Below are 19304 nucleotides of genomic sequence, written 5' to 3'. Positions count from 1 at the left end.
AACAGAAATTTAGAGCAACTATATATCATTGCTCTTTTCATTCGGTGACGCTTCTGACAGTGCTATTATACCTGTGAAAAAGTGTGGTCCAAAAGACACAAATGTGCTTAGTGGACCTTTCCACATAAAAACGTATTTGCAGACTCTCTGGTTGTAGTCATGATAACTGCCGGTGGCTCTGTCTTCATCTAATGATCCAGCTGGTGGCTTTGGAGTCAGAGGTCATGAGTTCGACTCCCGGCTCTGCCGCTTGTCAGCTGTGTGACTGTGGGCAAGTCACTTAACTTCTCTGTGCCTCAGTTACCTCATCTGTAAAATGGGGATTAACTGTGAGCCTCACGTGGGACAATCTGATTACCCTGTATCTACCCCAGCGCTTAGAACAGTGCTCTGCACATAGTAAGCGCTTAACAAATACCAACATTATTAAAACGAGTTAAATCAGTCCGGCTAGCTGCTGCCAAACTGGTGTGTCTCCCAATTTATCACATTTATTCCCATAAAGCCATGCTTCTGCAAATTGGGCTTCAGTGTGACGATATTTCTTTTGCCCATCCTGAAAGAGGTAATTCCATCTTGGCTTTAAGTAGGGTAACTGCGAATATACCCTGCCCACAGCAGCAGTATTGCAGTGAGCCCCGCTGCAATGGACGGAGACTTCACTGTTGGTAAGATGGGCTCACCATTTAGCATTAATGTACTCTGTTTTAAAAGGTCACAGGGGATGCTGGAGAAACTGTCTAAAAACTGAAGGTAATAACGACTGGGACATGAGCTGCAGCGTGGCTCAGTGGAACGAGAACGGGCTTGGGAGTCAGAGGTCATGGGTTCTAATTCTGGCTCTGCCACTTGTCAGGTGTGTGACTTTGGGCAAGTCACTTCATTTCTCTGGGCCTCAGTTACCTCATCTGTAAAATGGGGATGAAGACTGTGAGACCGATGAGGGACAACCTGATCACCCTGTATCCCCGCAGCACTTAGAACAGTGCTTTGCACATAGTAAGTGCTTAACAAATACTAACATTATGAAGCAGCGTGGCTCAGTGGAAAGAGCACGGGCTTTGGAGTCAGAGGTCATGAGTTCAAATCCCAGCTCTGCCACTTGTCAGCTGTGTGACTGTGGGCAAGTCACTTCACTTCCTCTGTGCCTCAGTTACCTCATCTGTAAAATGGGGATAAGACTGTGAGCCCCACGTGGGACGACCTGATTCCCCTGTGTCTATCCCAGCGCTTAGAACAGTGCTCTGCACATAGTAAGCGCTTAACAAATACCAACAATATTATTATTATTATGAGCTAATGTTAGCTTTAGGCTTGATATTGTTTAGATCACACCCTAACGGTCACTTCAAAACACATACTGCTCTCCTGTTTGGGTTTACTGTTTCTTTGCTTATAATAATAATTATGGTATTTGTTAAGCGCTTACTATGTGCCAGGCACTGTACTAAGCGCTGAGGTGGATACAAGCTAATCGGATCGAATACAGTCGGTCCCACATAGAGCTCAAAGTCTCAATCCCCATTTTACAGATGAGATAACTGAGGCACAGAAAAGTAAAGTGACTTGCTCAAGGTCACACAACAGATAGGTGGTGGAGCCGGAATTGGAACCCATGACCTTCTGATTCCCAGGCCTGGGGAATATCTACTATGCCATGCTGCTTCTCGACATCATGCTGTTTCAGGGCATCATGGAAAAAATGTACTATGCAGTTAGAATTTCATGATATTTTTTAGCTTTCCATCACTGATGACAATTTTAGGTATTGTGAAAGGTTTTCCTGCTTTGCTTAGGGACACGGTCTCAGGATTTTTCAGCCTTCTTTATTATCATATTCATCATTCTTTTATCAACTGTTTCTGTGACAAGTCTTCAAAATAGTCCAAGACCATATGCATGTGTTCAAGACATGTTTTCACAGGAGTCATCAACAGTGACTGTCTTGAGGACTTTGAACCATGTTTTGAAGTCACTGAATTGGAAGGCCCAGGGGGCCTGAAACAGTGTATCTTGTTAAATCCCCAAAGATGGACATTTCAAATAGACTGAATAAAATATGAGAAGCAGCATGTCTTAATGGACGGAGCAAAGGCCTGGCGGTCAGAAGGTCTTGGGTCTAATCCCAGCTCCGCCACACGTCGTGTGACCTTGGGCAAGTCACTTCACTGGGCCTCGGTTACCTCATCTGTAAAATGGGGATTAAGAGTGTGAGCCCTACGTGAGACAGGGACTGTGTCTAGCCTGACTGACTAGTATCTACCCCAGAACAGTGCTTGGCACATAGTAAGCGCTTAACAAGTACCATCATTATTAAAACTACCAGTACACCAATACTTTATTCCAAAAATAGAGTTACATTTCAGAAGATATTTCAGAGTCACCACTAGGTGGGAGCAAGTGAAAACGAATCGAGGCAATTTCCCTGTGTTTTAAAGTTCCAGTGCAGAGAGGCGTTCTGGAATACTGGATGGAAAAGGGAGTTGGCCAGAGAGAAAGAGTCAGAAAAGGAAAATTAATTTTTTGCAGCTATGACTACTATTTCTTCAAATCTGTGCTTTTTAAATGTCATTAGGTCATATGGGTTTTAGCAGCTACAGGGGCTGGGGTGCAGTGAAGGCCACAGCCCCCCCCCCCGCTCCAGCCAAATCTAGATTAGATGTGGGAAGGGAAGCCATAACTGTGTGTTTCCATTGTTAGAATACAAAGGCGGCTGCACTCTCTAAGGGGTGGAGACATCATCCTGGCAGTGGGATTTCTCCTCCTTCTGGCTGGGTTTTGCCTTATTCTTCTGGCAAATGCTCAGAAGCATCTTTAGATATATCAATTAATTGTATTTACTGAATGCTTACTGTGAGCAGAGGACTGTACTGAGCGCTGGGGAGAGCACTTTAAATCAGAGTTGGTAAACAAGCGTCCCCTGCCCACAACAAGCTTACAGTCTAGAGGGGAAGGCAGGCATTGATATAATTTGTCTACCAACTCTGTTATATTGTTCTCTCCCAAGGGCTTAGTACAGTGCTCTGCCCATAGTAAGTTCTCAATAAACAAAATTGATTGAAGAAAGTAAATATTATGGATATGTACATAAGTGATCTACAGGGCTCTATATGTAGTAAGCGCTCAATAAATACCAGTGATTGATATGGAGAGATAATTATCGTTGTGTTGTCCCTCCAGAGGAGAATCATAAATTCATTCATATTTATTGAGTGCTTACTGTGTGCACCGCACTGTGCTAGGAACTTGGGAGAGTACAATACAACAGTAAATAGATACATTCCCTGCCCATAATGATCTTACAGTCTAGAAGAGGACACAGACAATAATAAGAGTACATAAATTACATATATGTACATAAGTGCTATGGGGTTGGGTGGGATGATGAATAAAGGGAGCAAGTCGGGGTGAGAGGAGGACAGGACGGCTTAGTTAAGGAAAGCCTCTTGGAGGACAAGTGCCTTCAGTAAGACTTTGAAGAGGGGGAGAGTAATCTTCTGTCCTCTGTCAGATATGAGGAGGGAGGGCATTCCAGGCCAGAGGCAGGACATGGGTGAGAGGTTGGCTGAGAGATAGATGAAGCCGAGGTACAGTGAGAAGCAATTCAAAACTGCCCCTATTAGTTTTGGTCATCAACTGTTAATAAGTCAATCCCCTGGAACAGAACTAATGACCTTTCCACCAATCCATAGCTTTCCTTCTTTGAAATAGAAAAATAAAACCCCCAAACCCAAGACCATTGTAATGATTTCCTTCCTTAGCACAAATGATGGCAACAAACAGCCTCACACACACAAACAAATTACAGCAGGTAGTAATTACTCATTCAGTTACTGTGAATAATAAAGTGCAAATGAAGAGCTAGACAGATAGTGTCTTCAAAGACAAACCTCCAAAGGCAATCATTACCTCTCCAAGGCTCTGCCTTTCTTGTTTGTCTTCATAGGTGGAAGTGTAGACTGGCTCATAGGTGATAAGATCTGGACGTTCAATGTCATAAATAGCCTTTACTTTGGGAATGGCGGCTAAATCCTTATAGTCAAGGATCTCATTGTCTACTTTTGCCTGAGGGAGCAGATGGAAAGAAAAATTAGACAAAACACTTGAGTTTTTGAAAGAAACTTTTACTACCAATGCTATTTACAACTGCTTTTAAAAATGTCTACCCCAAAGAAACACATAGAAATTTAAATTTGACTTGTTTGGTAAAGTAGTTGAAAATTCCTGGGAATTTAGGTGGACACCTAATGAGGAGCTCATTAGAAGCTCCTCAAGGGATAACTTTAAAAGAGGGTTAAAAAAAATCTCTAGTTGGTTAAAAACCACACACTTCACAATGCAAAATTAGATTTTTGAATCATCGTTCTAACATGCGTCCAAACCCCAATTTGCAAGCTTGTTGTACTCTCTCAAGCACTTAGGACAGTGCCCTGCACACAGTAAGCACTCAAATATGGCTGATTGATTGACTAATAATAATAATGTTGGTATCTGTTAAATGCTTACTATGTGCCCAGCACTGTTCTAAGCGCTGGAGTAGATACAGGGTAATCAGGTTGAATCTGAGTACTGACACATTTGCTTATAAAATGGAATACTTACATAGATAGTATGGCCAGGTGAGCCAGGGATACTTGAGCCTGGTCTGGAGTAGATGCTTTCAGAGGACGTTCTGGTTGGCTGAAAAATATATATATGCCTTTAAGAGATCAGATTGTGTCTGCAGAACTGAGGTTGCCAAGGGCACTAAAATGCCAAAATCTATGCAAAAAAGATAGCATTTCCTAACTTCCCTAATTAACTGACAATACAGTTTGGAGACATAAGTCAGAAAAGGTAAATGAAAACTGTAATAGAATGTCCAAGCTTTCCAAAAGCGTCTGAGGCTTTTTAGTGATATGGAAATTTATTTCATGAACTAAAAATAGTACCTGAATTGAGCTAAGGTTTAGCAGGAGCGCTTGGAAATGCGGAATCTCACATGCATATCCCTAGCGTCAATTCTGAGCTACTGGATGAGAAAGATGGTCTACTATTTCCAGAAAACTACGGGAACAGTGGCGACATGAAGGAAAAGCAGAAATGAGCTTCGACAGCCTGCCTGGTTGGCCTCCTTTAGAATATCTCTTTAAAGAAAGCAGAAGGCTCAGTGGCTTTTTCTTATCTTTTACGAGTTATTTCCTGAAATGGGAGGCGTGCAACTTTGAACAACTCTTAACCCTTTCATCTTTCACCATCCCTCACTGTATTTTGCACTTTGCAATTCAAGTTAAAATTACCAATTTCTAAGTGTGTTACTCAGATAAGTTTTCACATACTAGAGATTTGTGAAATTACTATTCCCACACAGGACAGGAAAAAATACCTGAAGTTGAAGATTAACAAAACTCAAGGCAGGGAAGACTACAAAGAGCTATTGTGATTTTGGTGACAGTATGAGCGTGTGAGTAGGAGAACCTGAATAGGTTACAGCTCTGCTGTTCAGCAGCCTGGAAGAATATATATATTCACCCAACTTGACAGTGCAGGTGCAAAACAGATGAATATCATCTAAGATTTCTCAATCTTCTGAAGTTCAGAGGAAATGACAATAGTATCTTTGCAGTGAATTTCAACCTGGGCTCTCAGACTCATTTATCATTGTTTCCATTCAAAAGATCAAAGCAACTTCAATAGAACAAAAGAGGTGTGATGGCATCATAGCAACACTTGTATCAAGAGGTTCTCAAAGCAGTCTACTTGTCACCTAATGCAACTCTAACAGAAAAGAATGATCTAAACCAATCAGATATCCAGGAACCATTATGGATTGCAGGAAAAACAATTTGCTGCCTGAACAAATCAGGCGTGTGCTTGAGGTAGGCAAACTCAAGTCTGTTCGGTTCAGCAGGTTTTCAATTACTTCCACTAATCTTGGTTCTAATTAGTTTGGACACTCAGTTTTTTACTGAGTAGGGAAAATGGTAGGTACAAAAGCATGGGTGGAGAAATGGTGAAAAAAGAACTGAAAAAAATACACATGTAGATCAACTAAACTTAAACAGTCAAAACATTTAACTAGACATAAATGCAACTGCCTAAGTTTTAGTCTTAAAAGGCCAATAATGTGTAAATTGAAGTTTAAAGTCGAAAATGCTTGGGGGTGATTGGAAACTAAGGCACAAACCCTTCTTCTGGACATGAGGCTACCTACTGCTGCCAAGGTCCTGGGTTCTGTTCATACCATGCCCACAGCTTTTCTACTTAATAATAACTAAAAAATAATAATTGTGGTATTTGTTGAGGCACCTACTATGTGCCGAGCACTGTTCCAAAGCACGGGGGAAGATACAAGGTAATCAGGTTGGACACTGTCCATGTTCCACATGGGGCTCACAGTCTTAATCCCCACTTTACAGATGAGGTGAACAAGGCACAGAGAAATGACGTGACTTGCCCAAGGTCATACAGAAAACATGTGGCAAAGCTGGGACTGGAACCCTCATCCTCCAACTCCCAGGCACATGCTCTTGCCATTAGACGATGCTACTTCTGCCTTGGCTTGCTCTCTTCTATTTTGCTCTGGTCCCACTCCTCTTGGTTCTTCTTCCTCTTCCTCCATCACCCGGTGTAGTTCTCACTGTAGGTCTCATCCTTCGTGGGACCACAGAAACTTATGTGTTTGTCTCTTTATTAGTGTTAAGTCCAGAATAGGGAGAGAATGATCTACTTGGATCTCTGAAAAGTCCTACCAAAGTAAGACATGAATTATAGTTGCCTTGACATGAAGGAACTTAGCAACAGTGAATGTGATAGACGAAATGGCTGAGGAGGAAAGAGAATACAAGAAATGGACATTTGGCCTAACTGGGAGGAAGAGTTTGGGAAAAAAAACACTGGAAGACAACAGAAATGAGAAACCCAAGGGGTAAGGAACAAGAGTTCAGGGAAGAGAGGGGGGCTTGGTCAAAGCAGAAAAGGGAGCAATAGCTGAAGGATGGAGAGATTTGGGAAGGGTAAAGAAAACTAGTGAAGATAAGAATTATTAATAATAATGGTATTTATTAAGTGCTTGCTATGTTCCAAGCACTGTACTAAGCACTGGGGTGGACACAGATCAGACAGTTCCTGTCTCTCATGGGGCTCACAGCTTAAGTTGGAAGAAGAGTAAGTAAAGAATCCCCAATTGACAAATGGAGAAACAAGGAAAGAGAAGTTAAAGTGACTTGCCCAAGGTCACATGGTAGGCAAGTAGCAAAGCTGAGATTAGAACGTCAGTCCTCTGACTCCCAAGCTCTTGCTCTTTCCGCTACGCCATTCTGCGGGGGTAACAGCAAGAGGAGACTTTGTGGCAATGACTTTAGAATGAAAAGTGACTGGATAGTTTCTTTGTTGTCTTGACTTTGCTTGACTAGTTAATTCTTAGTTATTCTATTTTAGGGAATTTCAATCAATCGATCAATGGTATTTATTGAGGCAAAACTATGTGCGGAACTCTACGCTAGGTGCCTGGGAAAGTATGATACAATATAAGGTTTTTAGAAGCAATCCCTGCCTACAAAGAGTTGACAGTCTACAAGGGGAGATAGGCATTAAAATAAATTATAGATAGGGGAAGCAATAGAATATATATCAGGATATGTATATAAGTGCTTTGGGCTGGAGTGAGCAGCCAAGTCTTTAAGGAGAACACAGCCAAGTGCATTGGCAATGCAGAGGGGAGGGGGGATAGCAGAAATGAGGGCTTAGATAGAGAAGGCCTCTCGGAGGAGCTGTGATCTTAGAAGGGTTTTGAACGTGGAGAGAGTGGTGGATTGTCAGATATGAAGAGGGAAGGATTTCAAGGCTTAGGGGAGGATGTGGACGCAAAAACAGTGGTGGATAGACAAGACTAAGGTATGGAGAATAGACTGGCAGTAGATGAGTGGGGTGTGCAGACTGAGATGTAGTAGGAGGTGAGTAAGGTAAGATTGGAGAGGGAGAGAACTGAGTTCCTTACTTACAGGCAATGGTAAGGAGTTTCTGTTTGATGCAGAGGTGGATGGGCACCCATTGGAGGCTTTTGAGGAAGGGGGAGATATGGACCGGATGGTTTTTCAGAAAAATAATCTGAGCAGCAGAGTGAAGTATGGACTGGAAAGGGGAGAGAGAGGTTGCAGGGAGGTCAGCAAGCAGATGCAGTAGGCAAGGTGGAAATAAGTGTGTTATCACCAAACGAGGAGAAAGAAATTTTAGAGAGTGAAGAAGTGGAAACCAACTTATAGTAAATTTCCTTACTTATAAAAAAACTCCATATAATGAAGTTGTACATCGGTCACGGTGTAATTCAATAGTTTTATACAATCTCCATGCAAAGAATCTGTTAAATACAAGCTCTCCTTTGTTCCTTCCATTTTGTTATATAAATGTGTTACTGTATGAAGAAAACTTGCCTGCAATTGGTAAAATTTTCATTGCCACTAACTTTAAGACGATATTGTCTGTGGGTGTGGTATGAGAAAGTGTATGTCAGTAAAATCATATGTTATTGTGGTTGCTATGGTAAGTGCTTGTTTTCATTAAGGAAAAAAAAAAGTCACATAAATAACCAAAGTGCAAACTGGGGTTTTGGGCTCATTCTCAAGTTATTCATCCTTATTTTTGCCAAAACGATTTTCATTGTTTATTTCATTCTTGCAATACTACTACTTGGGTGGGTTTTTTAGGGATTTTTAATTCTCTTATATCTACAGCTTCTTTACTTGTGGATTCATGCTTCGGGAACTGCAAAAGAGGGAAACAGGTATATTGGCTGAATACCTCCACTCCTTTCAGTTTCTCTCAGCCTCATCTTTGAAGGATCATTTTAACCCTGGATTTACATAATCAAGCAGCGGCATTTACTGAGCACTTACTGGTACAGAGCACTGTACTAAGCACTTAGGAGAATACAACAGGGTTGGTAAACATACTCCCTGCCCACAAACAGCTTATAGTCTAGAAGGGGAGACAGATGTTGATATAAACTACGGATATGTACATAGGTTCAGTGGGACTAGGGGTAGGATGAATTCCAAATCTAAAAGAGGTACAGATTCGAAAGCATAGATGACGCAGAAGAAAGAGGAGTTGGGGAAAATGGGATTTAAGTGGGGAAGACTTCTTGGATGAATTGTGACCTTAATAAAGTTTGAAGGTGGAGAGAGTAGTGGTCTGGATTGAATGGAGGAGGAGGGGGTTCCAGGCCAGAGGGAGGACACAGGAAAGGAGTTGATGGTAAAATAAACGAGATTGAGGTACAGTGAACAAGCTGATGCTAGAGGAGCAAAGTATGCAGGCTGAGCTATAGTAGAAAATCAGTGAGGTAAGGCAGGAGGGGAGTGAGCAGACTGAGTGCCTTAAAGCCATAGGTAAGGAGTTTCTGTTTGATGTGGAGGTGGATAGGCAACCACTGGAGGTTCTTGAGGAGTAGGGAGATGTGGACTGAATTGTTTTTCAGAAAAATGATCCAGGCAGCAGAGTGAAGTATGATCTGGAGTGGAGAGAGACAGGAGGCAGGGAGGTCAGCAAGGAGACAGATGCAATAGTCAAGGACGGCTGGTAAATGCTTAAATGGAGAGGAAAGGGAGGATTTTAGCAATGCTGCGGAGGTAGAACTGATTGGATATGGTGACAGATTGAATATGTGGGTTGAATGATAGAGATGAGTGGAGGATAATGCCAAGGTTATGGGATTTTGGGATGTGAAGGACAGTGTTAATGTCTACAGTGATGGGAAAGACAAGGAGAGGATAGAGTTTGGGTGGGAAGGGCAGGAGTTCTGTTTTGCAGATGTTTGAGGTGTCAGCGGGACATCAGGTGAAGATATCTTGAAAGCAGGAGGAAATGTGAGACTGCAGAGGAGAGAGGTCAAAGCTGGAACGGTAAATAAACTAATTCAGAAGGTTTTCCTCCTTCATAAAGTTGGAGCCAGTAACCCAAAACTTTAAATTTTATTTTAAAAAAAGCCACAGGATTTTCTTTAACAATTTCTCCCAGTGTTTCTTGTCATCTGCTTTCCCAAATCTCATTATATATTGAACTCCTCTAGACGTTTTCAGAAGCAATTTAAACAAAAATTGGCTACTTCTTTTGTCCTATCAGATTCCTCACTAACCTCACATAAGAACATTAGTGTTGTCTGTACACTTCTATGGCAGAGTAGGAGGGAGTGAAATGCTTCTATGTTTAATGTGTGCTTTTCCTTCACTGTTCAGAGTAACCCAGCCTCCCTTATGTATAAGATGAACTGAGCGAAAGTCCTCCAGTGGCTATAGGGGCCCATTGTGGCTTACATCAAGCCTAATGACAGTGGAGCAGGCACGAGCCTGAACTAAGAGAGAAGGAAAGGACCAAGGAGAACATCTGCACAAACTCAGCTGTTTCTGGGTGCTGGTGGAAACTGTACGTCAGGAAGATGCACATAGCCTTTCTGTACTGAGAAAAAGCGTAGTTTAGTGGATAGAGCCCAGGCCTGGGAGTCAGAGCCCGTGGGGTTCTAATCCCGACTTCGCCACTTGTCTGATGTCTGCCCTAGGTCAAAACACTTCACTTCTCTGTGCCTCAGTTACCTCATCTACAAATTGAGAATTGAGACTGTGAGCCCCATATGGGACAGGGACTGTAGCCAATGCAATTTGCTTGTTTGTACCCACCTCAGCACTGAGTAGAGTTCCTGGCACAATGTAAGCACTTAACAAATACCATCTTCATTACTGCTATTATTATTACTAAGTGCTGAGGTAGATATAAGCCAATCAGGTTGGACACATTCCCCGTCTCACATAGGGTTCACAGTCTCAGTCCTCACTTTACAGATGAGGCAACTGAGGCACATAAAAGTTAAGTTACTTGCCAAAGGTTATACAGCAGGTAAGAAGAAAGCTAAAATTAGAAACCAGGTCCTTCTGAATCCCAGGCCTGTCCTCTATCCAGTAAGCCACACTACGCTCTAGCTTCTAGAAGCATTAGACATGCATTTCCCTGGCTTTTCCTTTGTCCTGACCTGGGAAAAGGTACTGGGTGATGTTCGGCTCTCCCTTCTCATGTCACTTTATGCTTGAACAAAAACAGATTAGAGATTAACTGGAGAACCCCTCTTGGAGATGTGATTTCAGATGGAAAGAACAGGAGATAATCTAGATATGAAGGGGGAGGAACTTCTACACTCTGGGGCAGGGGGTGAACAAGAGGTTGGCAGCAAGAGAGATGAGAAAGGAGGCACAGAGTTGGGTTAGCTTGACAAGAATGAAGATAAGACTTGACTTGTAGTGGGAGAGGAAAGTGGTTAAGTAGCGGGTCCTAATCCTGGCTCAGTCACTTGTCTTCTGTGTGACTTTAGGCAAGTCACAACTTCCCTGTGACTCAGTTACCTCATCTGTAAAATGGGGATGAAGACTGTGAGAGCCATGTGGGAGAGGGACTATGTCCAGTGTGATCAGCTTGTATCTATCCCAGCACTTAGAACAGTGCTTGACACACAGTAAGCGCTTAAGAAATACTACTAGTAATAGTAGCAGTATTAGGAGGGAGAGAGCTGACAATGCTTTTAGCCAATGGTCAAGAGTTTCCTCTTGATACGGCAAGGAATGGGCAACCACTAGAGATTTCTGAGGAGTGGGGGATGTGTACAGAATGACATTTTAGACAAATGAAGCAGGCAGATGAGTGAAATATGGTCTAGACATGGCGTGAGATTAAGATTGGAGACAGGGAGATCAGTGAGGAGGCTGATGCAGTAATCGAGGCTGGAATATATGTTGCCTAGACACTGTGTTGGCTGCTTAGATGGAGTAAAAGGGATTGATCCCGAAAAAGTTGTGGAAGAAAAAAAGAACAACAGGTCTTAGAAACCGTCTGAATATGAGATTTGAAAGAGAAGGAGAAATCAAGGATACTGCCGAGTTCACAGGTTTCAGGGATGGGGAGGATGGTAACACTGTCAAATAGGGATGGATACATTAGGCAGGGGAGAGGATCTGGGAAAGAAGATGGGGTGTTCCGTTTTTGGCTATATTGAGCTTGAAGTGTCAGGGCCATCCCTGTAGAGATGTCCTGGAGTCACGGGGAGGTGCTAAATCTCAGAGGAGAGAGGTAGGGACTAGTGAGTTAGATTTGAGAGCCATCCACATAAGGTAGTAGTTGAAGCCATGGAAGCAGATGAACTACCCAAGGGAGGCAGGGGCATTTGAGAAAAGGGGACTCGGAACAGCCTCTAGGTACACATGCAGTTAGGGTGGCAAAAGAGATTTAAAAAGATAAGCCAAAGAGGCAAGAGAGGCACCAGAAAGAACCAAGATGGAAAATCATAGCGAGAAATAGAGCAAATGCCAATTACAGCCTCTCCAGATGTCTTGCAATCATTTACTAATAAAGTTGATTTACTGCTAAACTGGATATTTATGTCAAACTAGTTACCCTTACTCTCAAATGAAGGGTGGCAGCATTCCCTCTTTCCCTTTAATAGGTTTAAACCATGGCCATTTCCAAATAGTCACTGGCTTCCAGATCTTCCCTATCACCTCCTAATGGCAACCCTTGATAACTTATTAGGAGTTCAAGAAGAGAATTCAGCCATATTAAGCAAATCGTCAGGCTGTGTATGACAAAAATTCTAAAACACAGTTGCTAGCAAGCTAGGGAGTTATTTTCATTGCCACTGGAATGAACTCATTTCTCAAAAGAGAAATCCATCCCTCTTCCTTGATAAATGTGGCGCCCTTTCCCTGGGTCTTTTTATCTGTCAAAACAATCCCTGATTTACAATCTCTGGCACTCAAGGACTATAACACATTCATATATCCCCGGCCTCATTTATTGTGCCTATTAGTTTCTTTCCAAAGCACCGACTCACACTGAGATTGTAATCTTCTGCCCTAGGAATTCTAATGCTGCCACTGTCTACAATTAGCCATCCTCTCATGTTTAATTGGCCCACCAATTTAATAACTTCAAAATTTCTAAATCATAAGACCCCATTCATCTTTCTGGTTGCCTGATAATTTTATGATCATGGATGCCTTGCTTATAGAGCGCCTCAAGTAGCTAAGACCCAGAAAACAAAAAGACACAATCCTTGACCAATTAGAGGTATATTCAGATCCTGTTATCTCCATCATCGTTGTCAACAAGTGCTCAGTGCCTAGCTGTTGCTATACCAAGTTCTGTTCAAAACAGTTGAATGAGGCAGTGTCCCCGTCCCTTAGGTACTTAATGCCAACCCATCACCCCTCACTACTATCTTGCCTTAAAATCACCTCATTTTGAGTTCCTTTAGGAGGCAAAATCCTGCTAAAATCCAGGGACTCTAATAACTCTTTCCTTTGTGCTCCTTCATAATCTAGAGCTCCAATGCATCCCAGTTAGATTCAAAAGCTCTAAACCCCACTGAATCCACTGAATTCAGAGACAATGGACCAAGTGTGTTGAACTCAAGATGATACTCTCATATCTGAATTAACAGAATTATTTCAACCAAAATCAAATGCTATTTACTGATTGTTATACTTCTAACTGAATCCCTAATGAAGATGCTTATTGAGCACTTAACTGTGTGCAGGACACTGTGCTAAGTGCTTGGGAGTGTACAATATAAACAGACTTGGTAGATAAATTCCCTGCCTACAAAGAGCTTAAAGTACAGAGGGGGAGACAGACATTAATATAAATAATTTATAGATATGTACATAAGTGCTGTGGGCCTGAGGGTGGGGATTATAAAGCAGTAAGTCCTAAAGGCAGCCAGTGTTTATTTTGGAGCAAGTAGCATAGGTCACTATGACGCACGCATGCTCAATCATCTGTTCATTTTTGGGTACTGGGGAAAATACTTTGAAAAGGACTGTTTGGAAATTATCAGCTCCTTCTTCTGATCCTACCCACAAATAGAAAAAGGGAGGAGAAGAGTCAGAGGCCATGATTCTTCACTATCCAGAACATGTCTGATCGTTTTGGCAACTGAATAGGCAAGATGAATGAACTAATCATTGCTTTAGGAACTAGAGGAAGTAGACCTAAAAATGACATAATACCCTTGATTTATTACTATAATAAATTCTGTCAGGCAGGGAGTTCCATAAATTACTTTATATTGGACCTTTTGCTAGCTATCTTCATAGAACAATGCTCTTGTGTTCACACTTCTTTATCCTCAGGGGACAGACTATTTTCCTGCTAAATAATCTCTCCATTAGGGAAAGAGATCAACAGCTCAAGCACTCATCAAAAATGAGCCACTCGTTTCAGCAGGAAAGATAATGATGAGATCAAACCACTGTTAGTAGTTGAAATGTTTGACAAAGCTTGAGTCCTCACAAAATGTTCTTAAAAAACACTTTTACTGGGTTCTTTTCATCCGACGTTTCTATCCTGGGTCTTGCCTTTTGGTCATTCTTCCTGCAATTCAAAGGGCTAGTTAGGGCCACTGAAGGCTAATTATCATCCTAATGAAGTAATGACTATAAGGAGTCTTTTTGAGTCCTGCCTGCCAATTCATCATCACCCATCTGATCATTTCCACATTAACAACTCTTCCCAAAGCTTGGACTGATGTATACATGAGGAAATTACACTTTTGATTTACCTTCATTTATGTATCATCTTGCACTGTATGTCATTTTCTAAGGCACATTGTTCAGAGCCCTTTGTCCTTCCCCACCCACCGTAAGGCAGGAATGCAATGCCTACACATGTCTAATGGACAGGTATACAAAGCCGTGCTCTAAAGGAAGAGATGAAAGCTACAGGCAACTAAGAACCAGATCTATGATGATCCCATGAAGAATTATGGATGCATCTACTGCCACAGGTCACAGAAGGTCTTTGTGCTACAGACCATGATCCATTCTCGTTTACAGTACCTGCCTTTTGTAGGAGTTCATTAGACAATGTGGTGGGAAGAGCTGCAGAAGAAGGAATGATTTTTCATTCTCCAAACTGTTATTGAAGAGTAACACAACTAATGCAGAAGAGGAAAAATGGCTTCTGTGTGGGAGGTAGCATTGAGATAAATCTGAATATCAGCATAAGCGGGTAGCTTGTTCTGTCGCCGCTTTCACCATCCCATCTTCAGGAAGTTTTTACTTCTACCATCAGTTCTCATTACAGTCAATCACACAACAAATTCTCCAGTTGGTTCCAGGTTATTTTTTCCCCCAACAACTATTATGTTGATTACACTTGGAAAATAGTCGGGGAAAAAAAAGCTACATGCAAGATGGGGGAGAAAAGCCTTCCTTGTGTTATTCTACTACATACTCATTTTCTTCTTTTCCCGTAACATGTAGAATTTTTAATCATTACCTCTCCTTTATTCACACAATTGGCTTGGTGCATAAGAAATCTGCAAAACCACTCTTTAAAAGATGACTAGTTATTAGTGTTAATAATAATAACAATAACAGTGGTATTTGTTAAGTGCTTATTATGTGCCAAACACTGTATTAAATACTGGGACGGAGACAAGACAATTAGGTCCCACCACGGGCTCACAGTCTAAGTAATAGTTTTCTTAAGAAAATGCATGCTTCTTTGATTCTATAGTAGTTTCTTTATTCTTTAACCTCCTCAGGTCAGATAAGCAAGCCCCTTTTTAAGTATGTTGTCATCCCCAAGCCACTACAAGTTAATTAAGGAAATGCCAATCTAATTACTTCTGCCATGAGTAAATAAAACTTGGGATATTTTTTCTAAAGCATTCTTTTTTTTGAGAGAGTTCTACTGAACAAGGGAGAGAGGGTGAATCACAGGGTGTCAACTCTCCGCATTCAGGCTCATAAGAGGAATAACAGGCTGAAAGATGCTTTAATATCTCAGGCTACTGGATGTTACAGTAGAGTTCTCTTCTACATCAGTGCAAATAGGTTTTTGCATCTGAGGTATAAGCTTCACTTAAAGATCAGCAACTATAGTGGTTCTTGTTTCAACAAGGCAGAGAAAAATGGAAATAAGTTCCTGTTTAGACCAAAATTTTTAAGAACCAAATTAAAGGAATATTAGGAAAAATTATTCAAATGATCTGTCAAAATAGTCTTCTTCCAATGGTCTGCATTATGGTTGGTTCATCTAACAAAGGTCTTGGTTTCCCCTGTCTTATTTCCAAGTTCTTCACAACTTCACATCAAGGTGGTGATGTGATGGAACTGAAATCCAACTGATCCCATTCTATTCTAGATAATGGAAATTTATCTACTTCGCTAAGTTGAAACATCTATGACAATACATACTTTAAGTTAAAAACAATTATGGATGGAAATAAAGATCTTCATATGTGTAAAATATATAATGTATGGCTCGTACACTGATTGTTTTTTGCCAAATCCAAATGCATTCATAACAATGCTGGCATTTGTTAAGCGCTTCTGTGCCAGGCACTTGTACTAAGCACTCTCACAGTCAATAGCTTCATCTCTGGGTACAAATTACAGCATAATTACACCATATCCATCAGTCCATCCTTTTGTTCTAGGCTCCTGAGAGCCTTTTTCAGGTCTGTGCACATAGGAAATGCTCAAAAAATATGAATGAATCTATTCCTGGCATGAAGCAATATAAAGAGGAGGAAAACAACCCCTGCAAAATGATTTATTTGATTGGTTTAAATAAAATAAATTTGAAACTTGACCCAGCTGTATTTTTCCTTTGGGTTATGAATTCATCCCTCTGAACTAATATCTGTTTTCCTAAATAAATTCAATTTAAAATGAAGTGGGTGCAGTGTTTGAGAAATAAAATGTGACCAGTGCAGAAAAAGACTACAAAAGATGTCTTAGAGGACATTTTGAGACATGGCAGGGGAGCTCACTGGATTTGGGGCAGGGCATGAAGATAAGTGCCCCCCCAACCCAATTCAGGCCCTACCCTACAGTTGAACCATAAAGAAATTTAGAAAATGTATTAACCTCCTAAAATACCTTTCTGCCCTAATGGGTCTCTGGCAGGCTCCAGATGGAATCCAAATAAATTGGTCAGAATATTACAAGAAGGGGTATTCTCCTGAAAATTCAGATTCCTTTGTGTATCCTTTCCTTTTGAGGCTTGCCGATTAGGAGTTTGGGCTTATTAAAATCCAACATTGGCCAAGCCCAACTTGCAGGTCCCACAGGCACCGAGTCTACAGGCTGGGTGAGGCCTCCTCAGAGCTGAACACAGTTGGGTTTGAGTTTTGCTCAGGCATGTCTGTCGCCCCTGCGGTTCCCCTATTTTGCTTATTGGGGCAGGGCCCCTTTCTTGGCATGATGACCGGGGATCTGGGCCTGTGTGTGGTGGCTTTGCTCATGAGAGGCCTTACCCTCAGCAGGAGAGTAATTGCTCAAGGGGGCATATGCAACACACACACACACACACCCCTCATGGCTATAACAACTCTGCTCAGGCCACGGAATGGGCAGGGTAACCTGGACAGTTTAGACTGTGAGCCTGTTATTGGGTCTCTGTCTGTTGCCAAATTGTACATTCCAAGCACTTAGTACAGTGCTCTGCACATAGTAAGTGCTCAATAAATACTACTGAATGAATGAATGAAGATTTCCAGACCAAGGTGGACTCTCTGTTGAGCATCTTAACTCCCATACAATCTCTTGCTAACAGGGTCCCACCTTCTGTTGCCTGAGACACAGGCGCTTGTTTGATTTGTTTTTTTTTGTCACATCCTGTCTATAATCTCTATAGTCAACAGCTAAAATCCAAGAACGTAGAATGCAAACTTGACCCACTGTTGAAATCCAAACAATCACTGGTATTTACTGAGCATTTCCTCGCCTGCTTTGTGTGGAGCACCGTACTTAGCACTTGGGGAAAAACAATACAGCTAGTAGACATGATCTCTGCCCCCAAGCAGCTTCAACCTAGCAAAATTCCTTAGGAATGAAGGTGCAATAAAACATTAGCTTTTACTAAAAAATAAATTAACATAGTATATTGGTTATGCTCACAGCCAAGGGTATTGCTTCAATTTTCTAAAAAAAAAAAAAACACACACACAAAAAAACCCCCAAAACCCTCTTCTACTGTTTCCTTCTTATGTAGTAGAATGAGAAACCGATAAATGCATCTTTTCCTACAAGCATAAAGTTTTCATGAAGAGTGAATCTCTCCATTATAATGTTTCAGAACTGCCCTGGGCAGGTATGGTCGGTATTCCAGCCTCAACTAAAAATGGAATGCAGTGCATGAACAAAGCCCTTTGATTCTGAGGCTAAACAATAAATCAATCATATTTACTGAGCACCTTCTATGCGAAGACCACTACACTAAGTATTTGGGAGAGTTAAGTATAATTGATTTAGTAAACATGTTCTCTGCCCACAAGGAACTTAAAGTCTAGAAAGGGAGACAGGCCTTAAAATAAATTATGGATAGGTACTTAAGTGCTGTGGGGATGAGGATGGAGTAAATAAAGGGCAATACTAATACTCGAGATCCTCTCAGGCACTTTGAAGTAGACCCTGGGAAAAGCTGAAAATGTAAATGAAAGCTGGCCCTTTCAATAATGAATCACATTAATAAACAAGGGGCTGTTTTCCTACACACCAACTTTCACCAGGCCCTCCCAATCACAGCACCCAAAGGAAGCATTAGACAGAAATAAATGTGTAAAGATTAGAAAACTATAGCTTGCTTTTTGGGGACCACGAAAGTTTCTGTCTAAGATACTACAAGGAAAAGCAGCAAAATGAGAAGCAAAAATCTGGCGCTTAAACAACACAGCTCAGCAACACAAATCCAAACACAATGGCGAACCTGCGGAGACCATCGTGTACGGCGAATCAGACTTTTAGGGTAAAAGAAATCAGATGAGGAACGAGGAACATTTAGGGGCTGCCGTGAAACATAAAAGAAAAGAGTGAAAAAGTATTATCTCTCGGTGCAAAAACATCATTCAGCTTGTCCTTGAATTCAGTGTAGAAAGAATGCTGAGAAGTTTTTTTGAAATGTGAAGTTATGTACCTCAATTCTTATTTCCCCACTGATGTACAGCCCACAATTGGAGATGCTTGTCTGCCTTTTTCAGGAACCTCCCACCTCCCATTCTCCAATTAGAGATGGTTTCCTCTCATTTCCCCACAATCAATTTTCCCTGGGGGTTGCTGGAGGAGAGGGATGCCATGAATGAGAAGGGAGGAGATGGATGGGTGGAGGAGGAGAGAAATAAGGGAACTTACAAGGTGTTATGTAATCACTGAGACACCCCGCCTCACTCCACCTTTGCCTTTATTCTAATCTACCATCTGGATCTTGCAAACTGTTGGGATATTCACCACCTAAACCACAATGGGTGAAAGGTAGTACAGGTCAGAGTCAAATCTATT

The 19304-nt window shown here is 41.5% G+C and overlaps 1 protein-coding gene across 15 annotated transcripts in view; it reads right to left on the bottom strand.

The window, feature by feature from the left end:
- ABLIM1 (actin binding LIM protein 1) overlaps window positions 1-19304 on the bottom strand; it is a 272448-nt gene that overhangs the window by 39412 nt on the left and 213732 nt on the right. For 9 of the 15 annotated variants that reach the window (XM_029080393.2, XM_029080392.2, XM_029080396.1 and 6 more), the window contains 3 exons: window positions 18736-18813; window positions 4603-4680; window positions 3910-4065 (listed from right to left, as the gene is read on the bottom strand). In XM_029080393.2, coding sequence (XP_028936226.1) covers window positions 3910-4065; window positions 4603-4680; window positions 18736-18813 — 312 coding nt within the window. The remainder of the gene's footprint in view (window positions 1-3909; window positions 4066-4602; window positions 4681-18735; window positions 18814-19304) is intronic. The other 6 variants (XM_029080394.1, XM_029080398.1, XM_029080397.1 and 3 more) reach the window with 1 other exon arrangement.

The sequence above is a fragment of the Ornithorhynchus anatinus genome, chromosome 16 (assembly GCF_004115215.2).
Source record: "Ornithorhynchus anatinus isolate Pmale09 chromosome 16, mOrnAna1.pri.v4, whole genome shotgun sequence".
In the NCBI taxonomy this organism is placed as follows: Eukaryota; Metazoa; Chordata; class Mammalia; order Monotremata; family Ornithorhynchidae; genus Ornithorhynchus; species Ornithorhynchus anatinus.
This window is presented reverse-complemented; position numbering and strand designations above follow the sequence as displayed.